This window comes from Acipenser ruthenus, chromosome 20 (assembly GCF_902713425.1).
Source record: "Acipenser ruthenus chromosome 20, fAciRut3.2 maternal haplotype, whole genome shotgun sequence".
Taxonomy (NCBI): Eukaryota; Metazoa; Chordata; class Actinopteri; order Acipenseriformes; family Acipenseridae; genus Acipenser; species Acipenser ruthenus.
Genome location: NC_081208.1, coordinates 21,464,096 through 21,489,890, shown reverse-complemented (window position 1 = coordinate 21,489,890; position 25,795 = coordinate 21,464,096). Strand labels below are relative to the sequence as shown.

At 37.8% G+C, this 25,795-nt stretch overlaps 2 protein-coding genes across 2 annotated transcripts in view; one reads left to right on the top strand and one right to left on the bottom strand.

Moving 5' to 3' along the window:
• The window catches only part of LOC117425627 (protein arginine N-methyltransferase 7-like), an 11,405-nt gene extending 2,901 nt beyond the window's left edge, over positions 1-8,504 (bottom strand). Inside the window, exons 1-13 of the mRNA XM_034042715.3 lie at positions 8,205-8,504; positions 7,165-7,201; positions 6,319-6,468; positions 5,763-5,871; positions 5,127-5,239; positions 4,256-4,485; positions 3,643-3,823; positions 3,033-3,160; positions 2,794-2,932; positions 2,096-2,179; positions 1,738-1,785; positions 484-573; positions 151-312 (exon numbers count right to left, since the gene is read on the bottom strand). Of these exons, the coding sequence (XP_033898606.3) occupies positions 151-312; positions 484-573; positions 1,738-1,785; positions 2,096-2,179; positions 2,794-2,932; positions 3,033-3,160; positions 3,643-3,823; positions 4,256-4,485; positions 5,127-5,239; positions 5,763-5,871; positions 6,319-6,468; positions 7,165-7,201; positions 8,205-8,299 (1,566 nt within the window). The 5' untranslated portion in view covers positions 8,300-8,504. The remainder of the gene's footprint in view (positions 1-150; positions 313-483; positions 574-1,737; positions 1,786-2,095; positions 2,180-2,793; positions 2,933-3,032; positions 3,161-3,642; positions 3,824-4,255; positions 4,486-5,126; positions 5,240-5,762; positions 5,872-6,318; positions 6,469-7,164; positions 7,202-8,204) is intronic.
• On the top strand, positions 7,651-25,795 carry LOC117425628 (diacylglycerol O-acyltransferase 1-like). The gene is made up of 18 exons (XM_058994091.1): positions 7,651-7,740; positions 10,721-10,863; positions 11,748-11,835; positions 12,296-12,336; positions 13,134-13,219; positions 13,904-13,956; positions 14,351-14,459; positions 17,209-17,313; positions 18,322-18,387; positions 18,640-18,743; positions 19,786-19,824; positions 20,627-20,668; positions 21,159-21,203; positions 21,571-21,683; positions 22,389-22,454; positions 22,755-22,842; positions 23,774-23,836; positions 24,121-25,795. Exons 2-18 carry the CDS (start codon positions 10,727-10,729, stop codon positions 24,277-24,279), a joined length of 1,404 nt encoding a protein of 467 aa, XP_058850074.1. The 5' UTR covers positions 7,651-7,740; positions 10,721-10,726; the 3' UTR covers positions 24,280-25,795.

The window sequence follows — 25,795 nt, the reverse complement described above, 5'->3', positions numbered from 1 at the left end:
GTTTGTTTGATATTTAAAAATATGTGAATTAAAAATAAAAAAAACATTTCACCCCAGTTTTCCCATATACGATTGAGAAACGGGTTAAGCATCCACCTCCCCTATATTTTGTCCACTGTTATCATTTCTTAAAAAAAACATTTAATGTACCTTAAACTCCATGGGTGCCATGCAGAGTGATGCAGATTGTGGCAGGATGGTGACATCATCGCGGAGTTGCCCAGCCAGCACAGTGCGAGAATACCAGAAGTACAGGCTGTGCCAGGGCAGGAGGCTGGTGGTGAAGTGGGGCTCTCCGATCAACACGGATACCTGCGGGGGCACACACACACACACACACACACACACACACACACACATACACACACACAGTTACTTCGGAAGCCTGCATTGAGGCGGTGTGTAAATCACTCAGGTTAGGCAAGGAAAGGTTCTACAGCAACCCAGAGGCATCGTCTGGACAAAGTCACTAGAATTCTATACCTGCTCGTCGCCGAGGCTGTTCGAGGTCAGCTGTTGAGGATGGCTTTCCAGAACCTGAATTATACCGGTCAGGTCATTGGCAGCAAGAACCTGAGAGAATACGAGAAATAGTAATGCAAGACTACAGCAACAAACCTCAAATACTACCAGTCACAGGCAGTGGTTAAAGTGGGATGGTATATGCCGGTATGCATACTGGTAAGAAAAAAAAAAAAATGATGGTATGGCATACCTGCAAAAGAAAAAAAAAAAAAAGGAGGGGGGGGGGGGGGGAAGAGTTCTACTACTGAAAAAACACCATACCGGACCTTTAGTTTCGAACAAAAAAATGTTTGACTTTAATGTCTCTACATAGCACGAGTATGTTTCAGCTCAGGTCATGCCCTTGTTCTCCAGAAGCACTTCCCCTGTAGTCACAGTGTACCCGCAAATTGTATGCATTATTATGTGTGCTGGAAATCATACCAGTCAAATCCTACTAATACGTTTCGTGTTGAATTTCATCTGTTTTATTTTTGTGCAATAGTTTTATTTTGACGTCAAAATGTAAAGAGCAATCTAGTCCAGCCAAAGCAATCTAGGACAGTTTGGACAACACAAAAACATCAGAAGTCGGTAACAAGCCCAAACTAAAATCAGCAAACTTCTCATCAGCCAGGATCTTCAATATCTGTACAAGAGCAAAGAAACTCTCCCGCAAGTATTAATTCTGTTGATTACCCTGATTGTTGGAGTAAACAACAAAATCTGTAATACAAAGAGAAATATATATATATAGATTTTTTTTTTTTCAAAAGGTTCTGTCTTGATGCAAATAAATTAAATACGGTCTATTCAAGGTGTTACATGAGCCCCCCAGTGGGTAGCATGTAGTATATTCCCATTTGGAAGCACCCCAAAACTTCAACAGCAGTCACTAAAAAAATATATATATATTTTAATACTGAATTTATATAGACCTTTTATGATGCGTAATCTAAAAATAATTGACAGTAAAACATGTTTTCATTATATATGCATGGCATTTAAAAACGATACATAATCCGTAGCTCTAGCTGAATGTGGTAAAGCGCAAACTCTTAGGTGATGGTGGTGTATATACAAACAAATATATAGCTGTACAAGGTTCACACCAGCATGCTTACACACACTTTCTCTTAATCCCACATCTCCAAGGTTAGTGCATAAAGTATTTTATATTGTCTCCTACACAGTTCCACAAGCCTTTTATGGTCATTTCTAAAGTGAACTCACCCGCTCCATCACTTTCTTTGACATTCTTGAGTTTTCCAATGTGTAAACCTGCAGAATGGGACAGATTCAGAGATAGAATTTGACAAACCCATTTACTGGAGAGCTTTATGGGAATCTTAGGGGAAGGAAGCATCAGTGACAGATGTGGGGGAGAGACACAGACAAAAAGATGGTTGTGTAGAGTTGGAACCATCACACTTTGCACGATGGTGTACATTTTCAAATACCTCTTTTTATTTGTAATGTTGCTTTTTACTTGAGCTTATTTTAATTTTGGACAGAAAACAATATCAAAGCTGGCTGGAGAAGAAGTGGTTAATGGCCTTTCCTGGGGTTATATTTGAATAATAAACACAACCTTGTGAGCTCCGAGGATGTGTGCGAAGATAGGCAGCAGGCTCCCGTCACTGACACTCAGACACACGCTGTCCGGCCGCACAATCTGAAAGAGTAAAACACAGTGAATGGAGCAAGTTAACCAGTTAGCCAGTGCTCTGGATCAGTATGTGACATCACTACTCCGATACTTGGTGACTGGCAGTGAATGAAGCTAATAGTTTCCTTCAGTGACCAACTGCTTTACAGACATACATTGCTTTATAGACTTCTGTTCTGCCAAAGCCCATTATATCAAGAAATACAACTTAGTAGGTATATCTTGAAGGTATATTACTCTAAAGCCCATGCAAAACTGGGAGGGCAAACAAAGAAAAAGAACACGCCAGATTGTATTGCCAATCCCATTACAATAAAACACTAGCCACGGCCAAGGAGGATATAGCCTCACCAGATGTCTTGTAGAAACAATCAGGTCTCTCAGAATGGAAAAATCTGAAAACGTCCTTTTACTTTATTTACATTTTCTGTTGGTGAAACTCGTGTTAATGTAAGTTCAAAAGCACTAGCCCTATATTTACAGACTTGTGTATGAATTTTTTGTGGTTTTGTCGTTTCGAATAATGTCCACAAGGGGCAGGGTTAAGATCAACAAACTCTAATTCAAAGAAGTTAGAGACATAAGAGGCCAGTGAATAAGGCAGCAATACATGTACTCACGGTCTTCAGTGCTTCGACGTATCGGTCCGTCCTCTTGGGGTCGTTGAGCTCTCCGAATCGCGGTCGGGTCCACACCATGTGAGCCTGGCAGGTGCAGAGGGGGCGGGATATCAGGGACTCACTGTCGCCACCCTCCTGGCTGCAAGGTAGTGGTGCAGGTCAGATTCCAACAGGAAAGACACTGGTTTAGCTAAAAGACCAATATGCCAAGAAATATTAAAAAATGAAACCCTGGCTACCTGTCTGGCTGGATGTTGTACCAGAGGCTGTAGTCATCATGGCACAGAGTCAGACACACCATCTCTCCCTCAGTCACTTGCATTTCCACAGGGAGGAAATACACACACTGCATCCAGTGATCACGCCACTGCAACACAGAGACAGAGCCTTCAACCCCACTGGTGCAAGAGCGAACCAGCAAACAAGACACTTTGTAATCCAGCATCACCCCTCCACAGAAATTGTGTTAGGATTTTATAAAACTTGCATTCAGTATGTCCCTAGAACCTCATATTTAACTTCCTTAATGTTTGGTGTGAATAATATTCATAAAATATAGGCACATAAGCCTTTATTTTTTTGTAGTGTGATCTTGAAATAATTATATTTATATAGTGTATTTATATTACATGTATGTATTTATATCACTTTTAATATTGCCACCAAATTATTGTATACTGTATTTTAATAAGAATGGATGTGTAATTGTGAATTTGAGCCACAGGAACTGGCTGAGAAATATAATAGCAAAGTATTTCTCTGTGAATACATAAATCTAATCTAATGAAGTCAAACACTGCCACCCTCCCAGTCCATCAGTTATAGCCACAAGACCTCCCAGCTACTCACCGGAAAGTTCTCTGGGTTGGGGAGAGTCCAGCTTGGTGCCATGGAGCAGATGATGGTTCCCTCGGGGTCCATGTCCATGTCCCACCAGGACAGGACCACCTGAGCAGACCCTGATGCGAGAGCAGGAAAGCTGGCAGTGAGGCGTTCTGGAGAGCTGCTAACGGGTCGGCTGAAATCCACCCTGGAGGAGAGGAGAGCACAGGGACCGATACATACAGATAGAAAGAAAGAAAGAAAGAAAGAAACTGCCAATACAGTGACCTTGTACCAGGAAAGTCACTGCACTGACTTTAGTTGAAATGTATTTTTTCTAAACATGTATTAGAGTTGTGCTTTACCAGAAGCAAAGTGAAATAGCAGGAACTGTAAAGAAAGATCTTGTTGAACCAGAAATAAACACGATTCATCTGGCAGATCTTTCTAACTGTGCAAGTCCCTTACTGAGTGGTGTTTATCACTCACATTAACAGTTCTCAAGGCGGTACAATATAAACTACAGACCACACCAGTTCACACCGAGTCACTGAATCATTTTGAATCTTAGTTTGATTTTACCGCAGAGTGTTTACAGTGATCAGATCACCCAACTAACAGCCCTCTAACAGCCCTCTACCTGTACATGGGGAGAACCTCACTGAGCGGGTGGAAGTGTGTGGGAGGGATCTGGCTGAGCTGGATGTCGCAGACGATGGGAGCCCCTGCACAGCTCGTCTCCTCTGGGTTCGGCACGACCTCGCGCCCCCCAACCCGCAGCGGGAGCAGCCTGGCCCAGCTCCACAGCCGCTCCGACTCCACCAGCTGGGCATACACTGTGGCTCTGTGGGGTACTGCCTCACAGCCCGTCTAGAGAGAGGCAGAGAAAAGACTAGTGAATCACAAAGAAACTGATGCATGCACTAACACAGTCACGCATACACTGACACAGTCACGCATACAGGGGTCTATTTTAAAGACCAATTAACTTCAGATGAGTATGTCCACTGACCCCTCAATGTTGTTGTTCTAAAAATAGAGAACAATCCGATTCTGTCAATTATTTTCAAAGCTGATATAGCAAGTATAATATAAGTATAATTAGAGTGTATTAACACTAGTTAAATAGACACATCTAGGTATTCCTCTTTTGAAAAACAAAGCGCATTCAGTAAGGGGTCAAACTAAAGAGAAGCCATGGAGAGAGCATCTGCGCTACTTAACGACAGAGAAATTAAATTCTGGCCACTTTAATAAGAAGCAGGGCTTATCAAAAAAGTTCAAAGCACTTCCCTCCATTTACAGGCAAACACACAATCATGTGCATTTACACAGACACACACACACACACACACACACAGACAGTAGGGACTATTCCACTGATTAGATTAGGTACATATTTTTAAAAACAAAAAAAGACCTGTGTGTCTCTCAGCCATTCCTTTTTTAGCTAGCGGTGTTCTTCACTATTAAATAGCTTCACAACGCTCTGCTTCCCAGTCTCCCCTCACCTGAACAAGATTCTTGTGAGCATGCTCGTAGCTGGGCAGTGCCCCCTCTCCAATCAGCTCTGTGTCAAACAGCTCTGTGACCAGGATGTTGGCGCGGCTCTGCATGTCACCCTCTGAGATTCAGCACAGGAAACAAACATTTCTCGTTAAATTACCAAGGATGTCACATTTAAACATTTAGTTAATTATCAATACAACTAGCATTAGCTGGCTCTGACATACGGGCACAACTGCTGTTAAATAGGTCAAATTTCAGGCTGTTTTGTGAAAACTTACTGCAGTTATTTCAGTAAAGTCATCGACAGTAAAAGACTGGACATAGTCAAGACAGTACTTCTTGTTTACTACTTCTTGTTTAATGCTTTACAAAAAGTATTATGAGTTTTTCTGTCTTCAAAAAAGTCATCCTCACTATTTCAACCCTAGTATGCAGTGTTTAAAAAAAATGTGTTTGGCATCACTTTTCTGTTTAACCCAGCAAAGAAATAACTGTTCCATCTAGGCATTACATCTGAGACGGCATATGTTTCAAGTGCAGATCATTCAGGTCAGACCTGTGTGTGCAGTGTGATCCGTTACAGAACAAAGCTGTAATAATTCCTCTCCTGTGTCCCTGTATCGGAGCGCAGTGCTCACCTGGCCCCACAGTCACCTCGGTGGAGTGCTTGTTGATGATTTTGATTTTGTCACTGAAGCCGTTCTTCTCCACTATTCTGACGGCAGCATCGGCCATCGGTTTGAACACCTGAGGGAAGGAGTGGGGGCCGTTTAATTAATTAATAAAACGGTGACCAAAACATTGGAATCAGATTCAGCTCTTACTAAAACAGCAATGCATTCTGCACACCGTACGGAAAATTATCTATCCAGGGGAAAAGATTTGGAATAGGGTGTTTTTGTGAACAAAAAAGAAAACACCTAGTAGGCATAATGTAATGGGAAAAAACTGATCTGTTGGTTAGAATTAATATATGAAGAATGTACCATTAACTGTTTCTGACTATGAGGAGAGGTTAAAACAAATGTATTTTATTTGCATGGTATTTAAACAGTGAGCATCCAGCTTTGATTATCTCATCCTGTTGTCCAAGAATAATTTATATTCCAATGTGTTTTTTCCCCTCTGTTGTGGATGTTTTGTACAGAAAGACACCAAGACCCCACTGGTATATTCATATTCTCTCTCTCTCACCTCCACTGCATAGCAGTAATCTGCTCCAGCGCTGACTGCCATCATTGACAGCAGGCCTGTCCCTGTACCGATATCCAGAACCACCGCCTGCTGCCCGCGAGACTTCACCCTGCGCACTGCAGCGCGGATACCCAGGAAATACTTCTCATTCTGAGCAGAGGGACAGGAAGGACATGGCTGGTGAGAGCCAGGAGGCAAGGGAAGCCTGGCACTGGAAAGGTTACTGATAATTGGCATGTGTTGAGTTGGGAGTTGTTTATCACACACTTGGAGCACTTGCACACACTAAGTTTTAGTCATACAGACTCCCGAGCACAGGGAGCAAGCGTGGGTGTGAAGGGTTTACAAGTTCCTTCAGGTAAAAAGTCTAGACCATGTAAGGCCTTAAGCCCAGCATTCACGTGGAAACATGTTTTTAAGTCGGGGAAACTTTTTCAAGCAACACGTCATCACTCCTGCTGCACGCTCCAAAAATGGAGGAAAGCCTTATTGTACTGAGTGGTGCTGCACTTACAATTGCAGTAACACTTTGTTAAAAAAAAAAAAAAAAAAGGAAAGCCCAGGAACAGAGTCGTGTGGACAAGGTAGTGGATCCTATATCACTGATTGCGAGCCACTTCTTAGAAATTAAACTGTATTTGTAGTAACAATGGAATAAAAACTGCAATTGAAAAATTGGAAAATAAATTACTGGGGGTAAAATATGGGATGTAACTTGGCCATTAATGTATTTCCCATTTATACACGAGTTACACTATCTAAGGTCTCAATGTATTTCAGTTGTAGACTTGGGTCCAGGTCACCCCTGGTGTTAAAGCACCCTGTTCAATCTGTTTCATAACTCACCCTGTCCTTGTCATGCAGCATATCTGCATAAGACGACCTAAAACCAAAGAAAAAAAGAAAATAAATGAAAACAGGCTACTTCAATTCCATTTTAAATTATACACGGTTAACATAAGAATAACATAACAATACCAGTCTGTATAGTTTTCCAGTCAGAAACCATACTGAACAAACACAGTGGTTCCAGCACAATATTGCTCTGCATCACACCTCTTCTACTAGCTAAAGGGCATGGATTCTTAGTATCTCCGATTGCTATCCCATCTACTTACATTTTAAGGAACTTAACTGGCAACTGATCAAGACTCCATACATCATTATACAGTACAACGTCAAAAACAAATATATCAGTAATACATGAAAAATACACGCACGTTATTTTTATTATCAATAATTTCAAATACAATGGTGAGAGAATCCACTGTTCTGTTTATGCAATTCAAATAAATAAATAAATAAATAAATAAATAAATAAGAGACAAACTGTATGAAATTGACGAAATAATTTTGAAACGTAGTGCTGTGTGGCATTCATTGCTGGTGAAGGATGGCGGCGTACTACGGTTTATTGCAAAGGTATGCACTAAATAATCTTTATTCATTTGGAAAAAGCAGTTTCTTATATTTGCGTAATTTGCCACATATTCTAAAATTTATTTTTGCAAACAATTACCATAAGGAAAGGCATCACCAAGGCACTGTGTCTAAAAAAAATGGATGCTGCATAGTCACGGCCAATTCTATACTCTAGAATTATTATTATTATTTTTTTTAAAGAAAACTGTTAACCCCGTACAATGTTGAGCACATTTATCAACTAGTAGGACACGCAGCTAAATTTAACCTTATTGTGATTTAAATCCGCATACATCCCAACTTTATTAAACATAAAGGACAATCGATTTTATTACAAATATGAATTAAATTACACAGTTATCCGTTTACTAAAACCTTCATTTCACAGCGCAATAAACCGCTTTTGTACAATGTTGTTGTTGCTGCTGTCATTTATTTACTGAACTGTAACTTAGTTACTGTACCGTGCGATTTCCTGGTGATAATCATATTCCTCGCTTTCTTCCACCCAGCCCAAGCCCCCCGTGGTTGGGTTAGCTCGACCACAGAATGTCTTCATTGTTTGTCTTGTCTTGTCTTGGTTTGGTTTGGTCTGGTCTGGTCTGAACGGTAAAACACTTTTCTGCTACGAGAAGGCTGACAGATACAAATGAATTAAAGCAGCATTTTATGCCATGGGGGCAGCCATGTTATAATCCGCCCAAACCGATGCAACACTCTCCCCTGTCACCTGACACGGGTGTTGTGTTCCACAATAGTGGCAGACATACTGCATTCATTCCACTGTCCAAAAATGTGCTCATTTATCAACCTATTGCTATGTAAATGGGAGTCCACTAGAACTAATCTACTCATCATGTAAAATAGTTATATTTGTATAATAAATTATAATTGGGTTGTATATAAATACAATGTAAATATCTGCAAACTGTGATAAGTGTTTCTACTAACTTTAAAAACATCTTCACATTTTCTTGATGGACGTTATAAACATTACTAGAAATATACAGAAATGCCAGCACATAGTTAAAATCCCATTGTGAGCGTTGGTACTGCGCAATAAAATATATTATATAGTATCAATAAAGGATACACTTATTAGTTTAATTTCAAACATTCCAAAGCAAATACAGTATTTCTATTTCCTTTCTTGAAACGTGTTACTCATTGTAGAGGATATGTTATGCCAAAATTAAAAAATAAAATAATACATGTCGAAAAAAAAAAGTGACAGATGTTTATTTATTTATTTCGACATTTGTTTATTTAAAATGTTGACATAAAATATCTTCTATAATGTATAGCTTGCAGCATAAGCAGCGCGCTCCCAAGACTACCCCTTCGGGAGAAACAGTGATCGCACGCGACGGCCCTTCTTTGGCATGTAACCTGAAAACGAGGCTTGCTGTGTAACGGTGTTTTCCGTTATGCAACGACGATGTAGTTACAAACCCAATGCGTAAATGAACAATGAAACACGTCATTAGTTAGTAAGGTGAAATATGTAACTTTTACAGTCACTTGACACTTCTCCGTGACTGGTATCCAGGTATGGCGCTTTAAGACACTGCTTCGACTATAGTAAGACTTGTTATGATAAGTTGACGTACATAATGACGTTCTGATATTTCTGTTTCTGGGACAGTAATTTATGTAAAAATAAAGATTCGTTATTTATTCCCGTTATTATATCGGATACATAGCAAAATGTATTATACAAACATGCAAATCTGACAAGCCACATACCACAAATTGTTCTTGTTTCCTTATGATATTTAATTCCATTTTATTTTTAGAGAAAACAATATTTTCAGAGTTTTCATTGTCTAATAGCATTTCAATGGCGATTTTATCAATCGTTGTTCTACTATTTTTGTTCTGTTTGAAAAATCAGTATGTTCCATCTTCTTGTAGGCACAGTACCAGGCAAGCTAGTGTGCGCTGTAAACAGATCGTCCCAGGTACTCCAGTAACACAAGCAGCGAAGGGGACTGAGTTTTAGGGTAGGAAAAGTTACAGTATTTTGCTAATATGTGTATTTATGAAAGATTCAAACACTACTTCCCATTGCTGGGTGTTTTTCCCTTTTTTTATTTTTTATTTTTTTTTTATTTAATTCTTGGCTGGATGTCATAAATAAAGATATGGTGCACAGCTGCACTTTCTTTGAAATGATTGTACACAATAAAATATCTGTGTATTATAATCGTTAGGTAATTAACATTTTCAAGTTTTTGTTGTATGACAGAAATTCCCAACCTTAAAACCTGCTTGCCACAATAGCTACCAGATAGGTATTATTCTACAACTAGCAATATATATATATATATATATATATATATATATATATATATATATATATATATATATATATATATGTGTGTGTGTGTGTGTGTGTGTGTATAAAGGGTATTATTACCTTTTAAGAGAAAAAAATACATCTCTAAACTTAATATTTAAAAATATATATGTACAGCCATATGTATAGCCAGAAGTTTTGCATCACCTAGAAAAAAAATATATATATATTTATATATATTTTATTTAACATCATGTAATCAAATAAACTACAAAATAATTTCGTAAAGTCAACCAGAAGGCATAATAGTAGTACAGTATTTCATGTTAGCTTTCGAAATGTCCCATATTAAAATTGTCAGTTTTTCATTAAGTAAATGGAAAACTACAAAGCGGTGTGTAATTCAGTACGTTAACTTAACAATATTCAGCAGGTTTCATTCTACTTTATGAAGCTAAATGAGTTCATTCTATAGAGTGATGCAAAACTGTCGGCCAGGGCAGTGCAAACAGTTCAAATGTAAGAAATCAACTTGAAAGTGGTAACTCTGTTTGAAACAAGTTCTCCTCGTTTCATGGGCTCGTTCCTTGTCAGCCCCCAGACATTTTCCCTACCCCCTAACCTTTGTTTTAGGTACAGTACCCTCATCAGAGGATATCAATGAATGTATTTTTCCTTTAGTAGAGAATGTCAGGAAGACCCAGAGGCAGAGCTTCTCGTCGTTCTCCAGGTCCAAGCAGCTCCAGAAATCGGACAGTAGCTGGGCTAGACAGAGCTAAAGATACCTTCAACACCAAGATGGATATTGATCCAGACATGTTAAGGTACATAAACAATACTTACAGGCATTTTTGTCTTAGTATTTAGTGCCTAATTGAAATGCTAAAGTTCAACTGAATTTAACGTGTGTAGTCTGGATAAACAGCCTTTTTCCTGTCTCTGATGTTTCTGTTTTGTTTTTATAGCTCTTTAATAACTCCCTGATCATTGGTAAGGCTCTTTTAGCCAAAAACAGCTCTAAATTAGCCAATGCTTCCACTATGCTTTATTACACTTTGCTATTCTTTTACTATGGTAAACTTAAAAGGGGGTGCTAGGATTGACCAATAAAATCATGGTGCTTATTGAGGTGCTGGGGTTTCAATTTTGTTTGCATCCCAGTGCAAAGTGAAGTCCAAAGACATGAAAACTGGCATTTTTGGAAATGTAAGAAACATTCTCACCATGAGTTACACAGCTGTAATGCACATTGCATCCCTGCTAATATTCTGTAATATATAAAAATTGTCATTTAGAAACCTTGCAGACCTGTCAGGTCAAAGCATCGTTGTTTGTGTTATGGCAGATGTTTCTGTGTTTCATTTTCTTTGATTCAGTTCCTGTACATCTATGGCCAAACGTTTTTGCATCACCTAGAATTTTAGGATTGAAACATAATAAAAAATAAAAAAAATAAAAACTATTGATATCGCAAACGTCCACAGGATGCCAAAATAGTAGTACTGTATTTCATGTTAGATTTCGAAATGTCATGTTAACATAACATTATTCAGCAGGTTTCATTCGACTTTATGAAGCAAAATGTGTTAATTCTATGGGTGATGCAAAACATTTGGTCACAGCTGTAGACTGCTTTTACAACCAAAAAAAAGTATTGCATTTGATTGTTCAGTAACAGTCTAAATTAAAAGGTTTCATTTGTCTTTAGCACTCACAAAATTCAGGATTCTCTATTGAGCTCTAACAATAGATTCTCTGACTATCGCGGCATTTTCAACTGGTGCATCATCATGCTGGTAGGTTTTACTTTATCTAACTAGCTTCTCGTCTGTTTATTTCCACCATCAGCAAATAGAAAGCCTGTTTTACCCTAAAAGGAGCATACCATAGTTCCTTTTAGGGTAAATATATATATATTTTTAGGTATTTCTTATGAGCAGATCTAAAAACAAATATATAATACAAAGTTAAATGAAAATAATGTCCAGTGAAAAGACAACTGTCGAATTGAATTGATATGTCATCTCTACATTCTGTTATTATTCATAGTGGTGTACAATATTCATATCTTCAGCGTGAACTAAAAATGTGAGATGTGAGATCTTCATAAACAGTACTGTTAAAAATAAGGTTTTGCTTGCCTACACGCTTGTTTTCCGTTTAGGTAAATTTAATTGGGGCCTGTTACTGGCTAGTTTAATATTACGTTGTAGAGTGTATTAGTATATTAATGCTATATTTCTGATTCTTTTCCAGGTGCTTACTAATTTGCACATGTTCCTGGATAACTACATAGAGTAGGTGTTACTCTCACTATTTTTCTCAGTGTACAGTCATGTAAAGTCTATAACTGTATTTGTTGAGTAAACCGCTATTGAGCAAACACTCAGTAGTGCTAAATGAACTATAACACAAGTAACACATTCAGTGACAAACTCCTTTGTCAATTTCAGAAAAATTTATCGTCGACATGTTTTACATCGAAATTTCTGGTGTCTTTTGGTAGTTATGTAACACAGTTGAACTCATTCTTGATGACCCCATCCTATAGTGAACAGGATTACATTGCAACCTCTCATCTCCCAAACACAGTCACTTTATTGGGTGTGGTAGGATGGGGTCTACATTATTTACATTATTTGTCCATTAATGGAATGAGATAGTAATACTTGTGCCCAGTTGCATAAACCACATTACATTAAATGTAGTGTTCCCCTTAGTGTTGCCCTCAATGATATGTTTCATTTTTTTTTACACTAAAACTAACATTTGTACTTGGGTGAGAGACCTCACTTGAGTCTGTGGTTTACCAGAGCATGCTCATTTTTGACACACTTTATAAATCAGGGGTGCAGAACTCAAAAGCTATACAGAGCATGACATTGACAGTTCTAATTATTTTTTGTAAGTTTTCATAGGGCATCCTATTATAGTCGGTAAAGACATAATGATGTGGTCTGGTCAGCTGCTGACCACTATAAAATTAAAATCTGTTCTCAGTTGTGGTCAAATAAGATAGCAAGATTGGTGTCCTGCAAGACGTATAAGTTGCAGAATTGTTTGTCTTCATGTATTTGTGATTCCCTCCTTACAGGTATGGCTTCGTGGTGGACCTGGGTCAGGTGTTGTACCATTTCCTGAAGGACCCCTATAGCTGGCCGGCCACCTACCTGATTCTCGGTAAGCAAACAAAGATGCTGTCTTATCTTTTCTGTCCCCGCTTTCTTTTTAATCAGCCGCTAAACTAGAAAGTCTAAAATAGGATAGTAATAGCTGGTAAGAATGTTCATTTAGGGGTTGAAAAATGTATTCCAGAAAATGATGGTAATATACTGTACTAATATGATGATAATATACTATACTTAGTTTTCATGGTTGTGATGGTTAGAATTAAGCAACATAGGAGCATGGTGTTGTATCGGATATGTTTTTAAATGTAGTGTACAAGGGGATACACATTATGAATTATAAGTAACACGACTGGGGTGTTGTTTGTTTTAGAATCTGGAATGTTTGTATCTGAATTATCTGTTACAGTTGAGAAAATAAGGTTTTAAAATGTCCTTTTTTCAACTAGTTTGCTTCAGAAAAGACTCCTACATACTGCAAAGTGATGTGGTTTGGAAAATGACCACTAGGGGTGTGCAGATGTTAATCCTGACCCTGGTGTAATTTAGATTTTGTATAGATATTTCCATTAACTAACTGTTGCAGTGGGATCAGAAATTATATTAACATACTGTACCCCTAATGGTGAAACTTTTTTTGTATAAAGACCTTTTATGTCCAATGGCTGCTAATACAGAATGGCTCACTATTGGAAAAAGTCTGGGTCATTCTTTTTTCTTTTGTGTTTTCTAACAGCTTCCAACGTGTTTGTGGTGGCCGCTCTGTTCTTCGAGAGATGGCAGGAATGGGTAAGACACAGTTATTGAAATGTATTCTGTAAAACACGACTAAAGGATCAGAAGTATATCGTAATCTAATCTAAACAATAAAGTAGTCTGTTATTCTCCGTACCGTTGCCTTAAACATGTGTTAAGTATCTGAGTGTTCAGAGTAAGAATGAGGGGGAATGACAACACTTTGCTACACAAGAACACTATGGAATCAAGCATGGAGATATTATAAACAGGTTAGTGTTGTACCTTCTGGGAATTGAAAACTCTATAACAATGAATATGGTACCCCTGAAGCTTATGAATGGTTTAAAATTAGTACTACAGTCAGTCAATCAAGTAAAAAAGAAAAAAAAGTTTAGTTGTATGTTTAGTTGTCCATTTTGTTTGTTTCCCTTTGAATGTATTTCAGGACTATATAACCGAGTCAACAGGAAAAGTTCTAGAGATTGGAAATCTGGCTGCTATGTTGCTTTTTCCTGCAGCAGTAATACTGCACGAGTCAACTTCCTTATCTGTTGGTGAGAGACTTTTTTTTAAAGCATCCCCCGTAGGTTACTAAATTGAAAGGGTGTTCACAGAAAAATTGATTTAGGTTGGTTTGTTATCCCCCCCTCCCCCCTCCACATGACAGAAATAGAGGACATACCCTCTATTTAGACTCAAGCAAGGCTCTGTAATTAGTATTAGTTAAACCCAGATTATTAACAAACTTATTTGACATGATTGATTCACATGCATACTATTTTAATGGGCCCTGATCACATATATAGCTATAGCTTGAAACGTATGTTTATCATTAATCATTTAATCTGAATTATACTGTGAAGTATAAGTAAACTTCAGGCAGGTTGTAATTATATTTTGTAAGCAAATCATTTTGTAGAAATGTTATCATTATTAGGTATTTCATGGGTCTAATAAAATTAATCCCATTTGACAATCCCATAAAACAGTAACAGTAATAATAATAATAATAATAAAAACATTCCTGTCCATTGTCCACTCAGTTCTACTGCTTTATATTGTAATATTATAGTGCTTTATAGTGCTTTCTATCTTTTTTCAGCTGTTTCATTTCCTTTGGAATGAAATTTCTTTTTCAATGTACAAACTTATTGCAGGGTTTGATTCCACATTAATCAGAGTTGTACATTAGTTATCCATTTTTCAAAATGTCATTGAAAGTTTTAACCCACTCTTAATTCTGGATTCAAGGTGCTTCTCTTGTGACAGTGCTTGGTATTATTCATGTATTATTTGATGTTTGATGAAGTATAGTTTTGCTGCTTTTATTCGGCTGTATCAGATCAATGAGCTTTGTAGCACTTTTAATGACCATTGGCTATAGTGGCTATAGTGCAAACTATAATCTGTCACATGATGGTGTTTTAACAAATCACAAGACGGATTTTAAATCCAGGGTTTAGTAATATATACAGTGCCTTGCGAAAGTATTCGGCCCCCTTGAACTTTGCGACCTTTTGCCACATTTCAGGCTTCAAACATAAAGATATGAAACTGTAATTTTTTGTGAAGAATCAACAACAAGTGGGACACAATCATGAAGTGGAACAAAATTTATTGGATATTTCAAACTTTTTTAACAAATAAAAAACTGAAAAATTGGGCGTGCAAAATTATTCAGCCCCCTTAAGTTAATACTTTGTAGCGCCACCTTTTGCTGCGATTACAGCTGTAAGTCGCTTGGGGTATGTCTCTATCAGTTTTGCACATCGAGAGACTGAAATTTTTGCCCATTCCTCCTTGCAAAACAGCTCGAGCTCAGTGAGGTTGGATGGAGAGCATTTGTGAACAGCAGTTTTCAGTTCTTTCCACAGATTCTCGATTGGATTCAGGTCTGGACTTTGACTTGGCCATTCTAACACCTGGATATGTTTATTTGTGAACCATTCCATTGTAGATTTTGCTTTATGTTTTGGATCATTGTCTTGTTGGAAGACAAATCTCCGTCCCAGTCTCAGGTCTTTTGCAGACTCCATCAGGTTTTCTTCCAGAATGGTCCTGTATTTGGCTCCATCCATCTTCCCATCAATTTTAACCATCTTCCCTGTCCCTGCTGAAGAAAAGCAGGCCCAAACCATGATGCTGCCACCACCATGTTTGACAGTGGGGATGGTGTGTTCAGGGTGATGAGCTGTGTTGCTTTTACGCCAAACATAACGTTTTGCATTGTTGCCAAAAAGTTCGATTTTGGTTTCATCTGACCAGAGCACCTTCTTCCACATGTTTGGTGTGTCTCCCAGGTGGCTTGTGGCAAACTGTAAATGACACTTTTTATGGATATCTTTAAGAAATGGCTTTCTTCTTGCCACTCTTCCATAAAGGCCAGATTTGTGCAGTATACGACTGATTGTTGTCCTATGGACAGAGTCTCCCACCTCAGCTGTAGATCTCTGCAGTTCATCCAGAGTGATCATGGGCCTCTTGGCTGCATCTCTGATCAGTCTTCTCCTTGTATGAGCTGAAAGTTTAGAGGGACGGCCAGGTCTTGGTAGATTTGCAGTGGTCTGATACTCCTTCCATTTCAATATTATCGCTTGCACAGTGCTCCTTGGGATGTTTAAAGCTTGGGAAATCTTTTTGTATCCAAATCCGGCTTTAAACTTCTCCACAACAGTATCTCGGACCTGCCTGGTGTGTTCCTTGTTCTTCATGATGCTCTCTGCGCTTTAAACGGACCTCTGAGACTATCACAGTGCAGGTGCATTTATACGGAGACTTGATTACACACAGGTGGATTCTATTTATCATCATTAGTCATTTAGGTCAACATTGGATCATTCAGAGATCCTCACTGAACTTCTGGAGAGAGTTTGCTGCACTGAAAGTAAAGGGGCTGAATAATTTTGCACGCCCAATTTTTCTGTTTTTTATTTGTTAAAAAAGTTTGAAATATCCAATAAATTTCGTTCCACTTCATGATTGTGTCCCACTTGTTGTTGATTCTTCACAAAAAATTACAGTTTCATATCTTTATGTTTGAAGCCTGAAATGTGGCAAAAGGTCGCAAAGTTCAAGGGGCCGAATACTTTCGCAAGGCACTGTAATATAAAACCCCATGACATTGTTAAAGCCTACTTTGTATGCATTTAAATATGTTGCTGTGCTTTACAGTGGGGCATATCTTCCTGTAAATGATGACTGGTTCATTCCAATGCCTCTCTGTGAATACCCTCAATGGGTTGTTATGGTGTACTCCAGGAACATGAGGATCTGAACAGATGTCTTTCTCTCTCTGGTCCTCAGGTGGATCAATGCTGGCTCTCATAGTTTACACTGTCACTGCACTCAAGATCTATTCCTACCATGAAGTCAACAGCTGGTTTCGTCAGGGGATACAAACCAGTTCAGGTCGGCACTCAAGAATTAAGCATCCCCACCCGCTTTTGAATTTTAGCACAGACAGAGTTACTTACTCACTTGGCACACAGCTGTATTCTATTATTCTCCTGGAGAAGTTTGATTGTTGATATGGTCCTCCAGCCATAACTCAGAATTCATTAGTATTTTTTTTTTAACATTAAACACTTTAAAAGTTAAAGTGAACTTGACCTCTGACCTTTGACCTAATATGGCAGGTCATTTAACTATTTAATAGAGGTGGCCTTTAAATTCACAGCTGCCGTATTCCGGGATTATCTTGATCACATTTGATTTTGGTAATCTTCCAGTAAAAATTACAGTAATCGCTAACTTGACATATTAGTTTTTTTTAACCTCCAGTACAGCAGTTCATATTTTCACTGGTATATAAAAATCTTGGCCGTGTGACTTTTTCATTTTCTGATGAATAAGACCATACATTATGAGCTCGATTCTCAAACTATTGCAGGGGTATGTTTGCAGAGACACATTAAATGTATCCACAGGACTGTATCACAGGACTACCTAACTCTCAAATCTTCAGCAAGGGAGTGTTGTTCGAACAAGATAAGAGACTGGATAATGCAGTTTTCTTTCTTCTCATGCGTTTAAGATTACATTTTCTCTAATTAGGACTATATTGTATTATCTAATCTCTAACCATCTTGTATCCTATAATAGTATCCTGTGTATGTGATGAAAATATTAGTACAGTATATCTAATCATAACATTATTTCGTTTCGCTGTGATACTACTGAATCTCTTTTTTTCCCCAAATTGAGATTTTGTTATACTGAAGCTGAGATGATAAACAACCCACGTAACAGGTTATTTAACAGGAAAATAAATGGAATATTAGGAGATAGATGGCAAATAAAATAAATTGGAAAAACAATCTCAAACTACACCTTTAAGGTATGTTGTACGGTTTTATCCGGTGATAATTATCTCTGTAGAAATAATTTCCCTTTTTTATATTTAATATTTCCATACAGGTACTGGGGTAAAAAATGAATCCGAGCAGGAATGGGTGTTGTATCCAAAAAATTTAACAACAGGAAGTAAGGAGACCCCACTTATAGTATGCCTTATGTTAAATTATGAATTGTGCTTTGATGTTCACATTCCCGTACACTATTTGCAGTGCTTCTTTGAGCTGAAAGGGTACTTCTACTTTCTGTAAGCACCAACTTCTAATTTCTACAGTACCTATTTCCTGAGTACTAAGCACTAAAACCACACTGCCTCAAATACTTAGATCAACCTGCCTTTTCAACCTAACAACACTGATGTTTTCTGATCTTTTCTTACAGATCTCTATTACTTCTTACTGGCACCCACTCTCTGCTACCAGCTCAACTTCCCTCGCAATGTAATCATTCGCAAATGGTTTTTAGCCCGTAGGGCCCTGGAAATTGTGAGAATGGTTTATTTTGGGGTCCTTAGATCAGGGATATGAGATGTACGGGGGGGACGGAGGACGGGATGGGACGGGGAATGACACAGTTCATGACATGCCAAGAGTTTTGCACACATCTAGATAATCCAATTGCAATTAAGGAGCTCAAGTCATCGAGTTTATGATAATCTGGGGGTGTAGAAGACAGTCTGTTTGTCTTGTTGACTGTCTGTTACACTTATATTTTAATTCTGTAAGTAGGTTTTCTTATATGTGTGAACAAATACTAAAAGAATTCAACTGAACAGTGCTAAAATTGGATTCTAGCCATAATTCATGAATTCCGAGCAGACTAAGATTTCTGCAGTGTACCAAGTAAATGCCGGTAGTATATATAAATGCTGCTAGTATAAATGCATTTTTCCTTGGTCCCAGATTGATCCTCTACTGTATGGGATCTTGCAATTAGGTTACATAAATGTTTTGTAATTAAAAGAATAAAAATATGGATAAATGATCATCCACTACCTATGCAACCCATGCTGCTTGCATCTTTCTGTGTGCACTCTCTCTCTCTCTCTCTATCTCTCTCTCTCTCTCTCTCCCTCTCTCTCTCTCTCTCACTCTCACTCTCCCTCACATACTGTTGTCTTAAAGGTACAATGTGTGTCAAGCATTTTGTCACAGATATGAATCAATGATTGTTTGTTTAAATGTTTTTAAATTTACTGCACTGGTCTCCCCCTCAATTATTGTGGATGATTGAAGTCCTTCAGAGAACTAAAGACATTATTTAGCAGAAATGATTGATAGTGTTAGAATCTGGGGGTAAACAGAAAAGTTAAGCTATAAGTTGTTGGATAAATATTGGCTGTAAAGTGGGGAATTCTACTCACCCATTTCGGTGGTAAAAACATCTTTATATGGAGCTACTTCCCCAGTACATCTCCTGTCCCAAACTTCAAACTTATTTTGTAAAATATGGGTGGGGGGGGGGGCAATTTTAAATAGCCCTGCCACTTAATATGCATGTGTTTCAGCAACAATCTTGTTTTTGCAGATCTTACTCAGTCAGCTCATGATAGCAATGATTCAGCAGGTGAGTTTGAGTTTTGTACCTTTCCTTATAACTTCACAAACAAAGGAGGGGTTTGTCATCCACCGAGTAAACGCATTTCTGCTTGGAGTGGCAGGGTGTGCCATACAAACGTAGTTCGAATCCCACTCAAGCCCACTTATGCAGGGTTAGAAAGAAAGATCAACTGGGGATAGTTCTTCACCTAGCGATTCATGGACCCTTACTGGTCAGGCACCTAACAAGTCCAGGCGGAGAACTCAAGGTTTGCCTTGGGTTTGACAGGGGAAAAGAGGGCATTGGGTTGGCAACAGGAACAGAGGTTGTCCATTGATCTTCAGTCCTCCTATTGTGAAAGGGGGTTGCAGCCAGTGGCGGAGGAAGAGTAAGATGGGCCCCACTGCAGGACCTTACTGTGGGCCCCCCTCCCCAAACGTTAATTTAACCCTTATTTATAAACATCAAACATACCAAATCAAGTGTTCAATATTTAACTATATTTAATTGTCTGAATGTTAGCATGTATGAAACAGTACGTAATAACAATGTTTTCTGAGTGCCTGGGCCCGTGTGCAGTTGCACCTGCTGCACCTGCTATTGCTCCGCCACTGGTTGCAGCCATGAGGCAATGTTTGAATTGGGCATTACAATCTGTGTACAAATCAGGGAAAAATTAATCTTTCCAGGTGGCAACAAGACGATCTTTAAAAAAGCAATCTGTAAACTATGTGAAAAAATGTTATGTGAAATTATATATTTTTTAATTGGTTACAGTTTGTTGGTACTATTTTATTCATTTTTGGTTTGTATTTATTTTATCTCCTAGTTAATTTTCCCACTCATACGGAAGTCATCGCGTTTATTTACAGTAAGTTTTCTGTTTGCTGCTATTCATTCACTTACTCTTCATGCTGTGAATTGGTATCATAGTGCCTTTCATGGTGCTGACCTTTGTAATGTGTAACATCGTCAGCAGGTAATGTGTATGTTATGGACAAATATACCTTATAGTTCACATTCTGGCTTTTAATTGTGCACTGAATCCAAAGTGTGCCTCTGCACTAGGCTAACTTCTGTAAAGGTGGGCATAGTCACTATCTGATTTAATTCCAAAACTCTGTTAACTCCAATCAGCACAGTTAGTCAGAAATGTCAGCTACCTGCATGTATAAAGGTAATTGACCTTGTTATTAATGATCAGTTATTTTACAGGGGTTTTTTAATGTAAAAACATTATGATTAATGCCAGTCAGCTTGAAACACCGTTGGGGAGGAGTAGCAACTCCAGATAGGACGGAAATAACATGGGCCATGTTTTGAATGAATCTACTCCTTATTCTTTCTCTTGGTTTCTTTAGGAAATGGATATGACCGCAAAAATTAAGCATGTTATGGAGTTAGTGGTGAGTTTATCGCTGTTAGTGTAGAGATACTTTTCATGCACAAGCAAGGAATAGCTTAACTGATGGAATTGGAATTGGACATAAAAGTATTCCATTGGGGATGTCCACAGTTAAAAGGATTTCTTCCTTGTAACGGTAATTAAGAAATTAATACCTTAAAACCAAAGTCAAATTATTGTAAACTTGTATTTTAATCTAATTAGTGTCTGATCAATACATTAATAAATATGCCATTCTTTTGGAAATGGTGATCAACTCTTTATTTTACCAGTAATTGCTTTTGTATCTACAAAAAAGGAGGAAGGGGGTTTAAGAAATTGAAGATTTTTTTGCATAAATCCTTCAAAAGAAGACCCCTTTTTTCTAGGCTCCAAATAATTTTATCTGGATCATTTTGTTCTACTGGTTCTGTCACTCTGTCCTCAACTTCATGGCTGAGTTGCTAAAGTTTGGAGACCGGGAGTTCTATGCAGACTGGTGGTAAGTAAGCTGATGGAGTATAGTACTGACTAGTGGAGCCCCAATTTCACCCTAAATTGTATTCATTTGTGATTTAGACACAGATGACAATGAGTAGATGTTGTTCTTTTAGTTTAAAAAGGTACCATGCTGTATATTAAAATGGTACCGAAGCATTTCCTGCCCTTGGTTACCAGAAAGAGTAATCTGCAGTTTTTAATCTACATTTAGGATTAGAAAACTTCTAATCAGATATAAATATAAAAAAGGGTTTCTGCAAAAGCCTTCTTCAGTGATTTCAGTGATTTGTGGGGTAGAGAACTGAAATAACTGCATGATAATGCTGGGAAAAATGTAATAAGACTGCAGAAGGTCTTGCAGGAATGTATTTGGGTACAAATGTGCCTGTTTGCAAGTTGCAGTAGATGTGTTTACATACAGTTTGGTACAGCTGTCAATCTGGTCATTAAGAATCCTTTGGTTTTAACAGCATCCCCTCAATGGCCAGTTCAGTTTTTGAGTGGAGAAAATCTACCTGGCATACAGTGGTCATAACCAAACTATTCTGCCGTACTCTGTGTTTGAATGACCCCTATTGCCCTTCTTATTGTTCTGTGCTGTTGATATGCAATCTTGATGTGCACTGTTGGGATGCACTGCAATTAAGCTAAAGTACATTACAGTGTAGCCTTTGTAGTGACTAACAGCAATGTATCTTGAATGCAGGAACTCTGATAACCTTAACAGGTTCTGGACTACCTTGAATCTCCCATTCCACAAGTGGAGTATGAGGTAGGTGCTGTGAAGGGAGGCTCTGTCACAGAGTTTATTAATGAAACCAGCAAGGTAACCTAAAAACATGTCCCAATACATAGCTCAAGGTACTGTTGTCAATTAGGACTACTGTTCATAAAGATAATTAGCACTGCTGGATGTTAGCCAAGTTGATTTTGCTAACCGTGTATTTCTTTTTTTCATAACACCCAATTATTAAAACTCACAGTTTTTCTGTAGCAGTTCTTGGTAGTCGAATATCCAGCTACCCAATGTGTAAGAAGCTGCAGTCTGACTGGCTTCTTGCTGTTTCTGCAGGCATGTCTATAGGCCCCTTCTCATGCAAGGGTTTCCTCAATGGCAAGCTCAGGTCATTGTCTACATGGTATCTGCAGCTCTCTGTGAGGTATGCCTATTTGGGGGTTATAGATTTGTGAGTTTCAGTATTTTTAATATTACTGACCCCAATTTGTTCTGGGGCAAGGATCTAGACCTTCATGAAGTGAACTTGTTGTGTTCAAAACAAGGGGTCTCACAGTGACTGAAGGATAGACACTAAATAGCTGGGCATCTTAAACAACATAATTCCAGTATATTATCAGGCAGTCAATAGGGTAGAGGTAGACAGTACATGTTCTGAAACATTCAACAACACTGCTGGAAAAAGAGCATTAACAAATACTGTTAATACTGTTACAATTGATCTGTAAAAGATTAGTTGTAACACAGTGGAAATATTAAAGTATTCAAGGACAATCATTGGCTGTAATACAGTAAAACAAGAAAGCTTGCTTGTGTATTCTATGTCGAGTCAAGGCTGCTTCTGATTCACCTGCTTGAGTGTTAATAAAGTGCATCTGTCTGTGGGAGAATGCAACAGAAATTCAAGAAAATTCAGCATTCAGGAAAAATTCTTTACTTCGCCATCAGCATTTGTTTTTCCTATGTGTTGTATTATAAATGACTACACGTGAATACGTGTTCAGTTTTATTTACAACAGCTGTGTAAAAACCACCAGCAGAACAAATCAAGTGCACAGTCGTATATTATCTGGTACCAACCAATTAAAAATATGGCATATTTTAGGGTTTGGGTTTTCTTTCCTCCCATCTACGTATATGAATTTCCAATTAGAATGTTGAGGAGCAACCTTAACCCTATAGTATTTTCTGTCAGAAAAGAGAGCTTTTAAATATAAATCTACCTAAACACTAACACCCAAGTTAAGAGAGTCTAGATGTAGTGCTTGTATCTCACTGAATGTGTGCATTATGGTATAAAAGAACCAGCTCTTGATGCTGGTCTTAACTCTGTCCAACTGTCACTGTCTCCTCAGTATGTCATTGCCATTCCACTGGAGATGTTCCGTTTCTGGATCTTTGCGACAATTGTTCTACAGGTAAGGTAGTCTTTTCTATTACCTTAATGAGCTACCAAAATAATGTTTTTTGTTTTTGTTATTGTTATTTTGTTATTATTAAAGCCAGTTTATAAAATCACATGTATAAATGAGTGAGAGTTAATTTCATCCTTTAAAATAATGTTGCATTAACATGATTATGAAACCTAGTCTCTAAAATAACATGACGACAGCATGACAATGATTTGTTCTTGTGCGTAAACACGCTATTTATGTAGTATCTATTTAGTCTAATGTAGTCTCTATTTGTATGTATTTTCCAGGCCAAAATGACTTTGCTGCTGGGCCGTTTCTCCAGTGGTAACTACGGGAACTGCTTGGTGTGGCTGTGTGTGCTCGTGGGCCCCCCAATAGCAGTACTGACCTATTTGCACGATTACTACATGCTAAATAGAGAAAGCAATGCCTGGAGTTTATACTAACTGCCTGTTAACATATAAAGAGCAAAGCAACATTTCCAGGGTATTAAACACAACCCTCTAGCAGAAACCTGGCTGCTTGTGTGTAGTGCATTCAGCTGTGCTGACTAGACATCAGTTAAGACTGTCGATTATGTGTAATGATCTGCCCTCTTTATACATATTTGAACTCTTTCTGATCCATACCTCTACATCTGTTCCTTATATATCTGTCCATGTTTATCTGTCTACTCTTATTAATGTTGTCTTGCCTGTGGAGCTCTATCAACTTGTATGCCTAACCTGCCTCTTGGTATCTAGATCTGTATACTCAATTAGTGTATATACAGTGATTCCCATAAATATGAACCCCCTGTGGTTTCAGATAATAAAACAATTAATCACTTTGCTGTCTGGCTGTGCTGCTAATCAGACAGCTGACAAATGACCACATTTTCAACTACAAAGCAAGTTAAGAATAACAAGCCCTAATCTAAATCTTGTCCAAGTCTAAACATGCTTAGACTAGTCTTTGTGGACTGGATAAGTCTTTCCATAAGTACTAACACCCATTTCCTGTATGTACAGTACAGTATTTTTGCATATGTCTAGAGGAGGGATATCTTTTACTACCAGTCAATACCAACCTCATATTGGGTTCAGAACAGGATATGAACATTGATGTTTCCATCCAAGTATCAAAATATTGAAATAAAATAATACAGGTTTATTATATTTATGCTATTATAAAATCATAGTGTGAATATTTTAGGTCAAAATTACTTTCTACAAAAGATGTTATAGGTAGTGGAGCATTTAACAACAAAATCAGTGTTTACAAACCGATCACATATTGTCAGTATCTGGACCCGTCACTAGGTTGTGAAGCCAAGTAAGACAGTATCGAAGTCGTGACTTTAATCAGTATATTATTCCAGATTTGAAAAAGGGTGCAGCAAGATGCTGTATTAATGTCTCAGAATACAATTCGAACTCCACCATTGTGTTGGCTGGTTGACAAAAGAGACAACTTACTAGTATACATTTTGTGGCTCTACAAGTTCATTCTTTTTGCAGTCCCTGAACTATTTAAAATAATGCTTTTTCAGAAGTTGCATACAGAATCAACATTCAGAGAGTACTGTAGTTATTCCACGATTGAGAATTGGAGGAATCACAACCGAGTCCTCAAACGATTCCAAAATGAAATCCGGTAAACAAATAATATTCACTCTGTAATGCTGAATACAAAAAGCGTATTCAACACTAGAACTATCAACACTTGTTGTATAAACCACCATATTGCATTATTAAAAGATTGCCATTTATTATACATAACAGTCTTTTAAAATGTTTCCTTTATAAAAACTCTCAAAGAAATTACATATTTAAAAAGCAAGGTGCATACTGGTACAATAATTGCAAAGCACGATAAATGTTTAACAATCTGGAGAAATTCTAGCTATAGCAAACTAAAAAAAATTTAAGTGAATTAGGTAATGTTTTTAAAAGTATATGGGACACTTTTTACAAAATTTCA

Bases quoted from the DNA above. Each gene is read 5' to 3' on its own strand.
- LOC117425628 (XM_058994091.1), top strand. From the start codon at position 10,727: ATGTCAGGAAGACCCAGAGGCAGAGCTTCTCGTCGTTCTCCAGGTCCA. The intron at 18,744-19,785 runs GTGAGAATGGTT...TTGTTTTTGCAG, and splicing joins CCCGTAGGGCCCTGGAAATT to ATCTTACTCAGTCAGCTCAT. The intron at 23,837-24,120 runs GTAAGGTAGTCT...TGTATTTTCCAG, and splicing joins TTGCGACAATTGTTCTACAG to GCCAAAATGACTTTGCTGCT.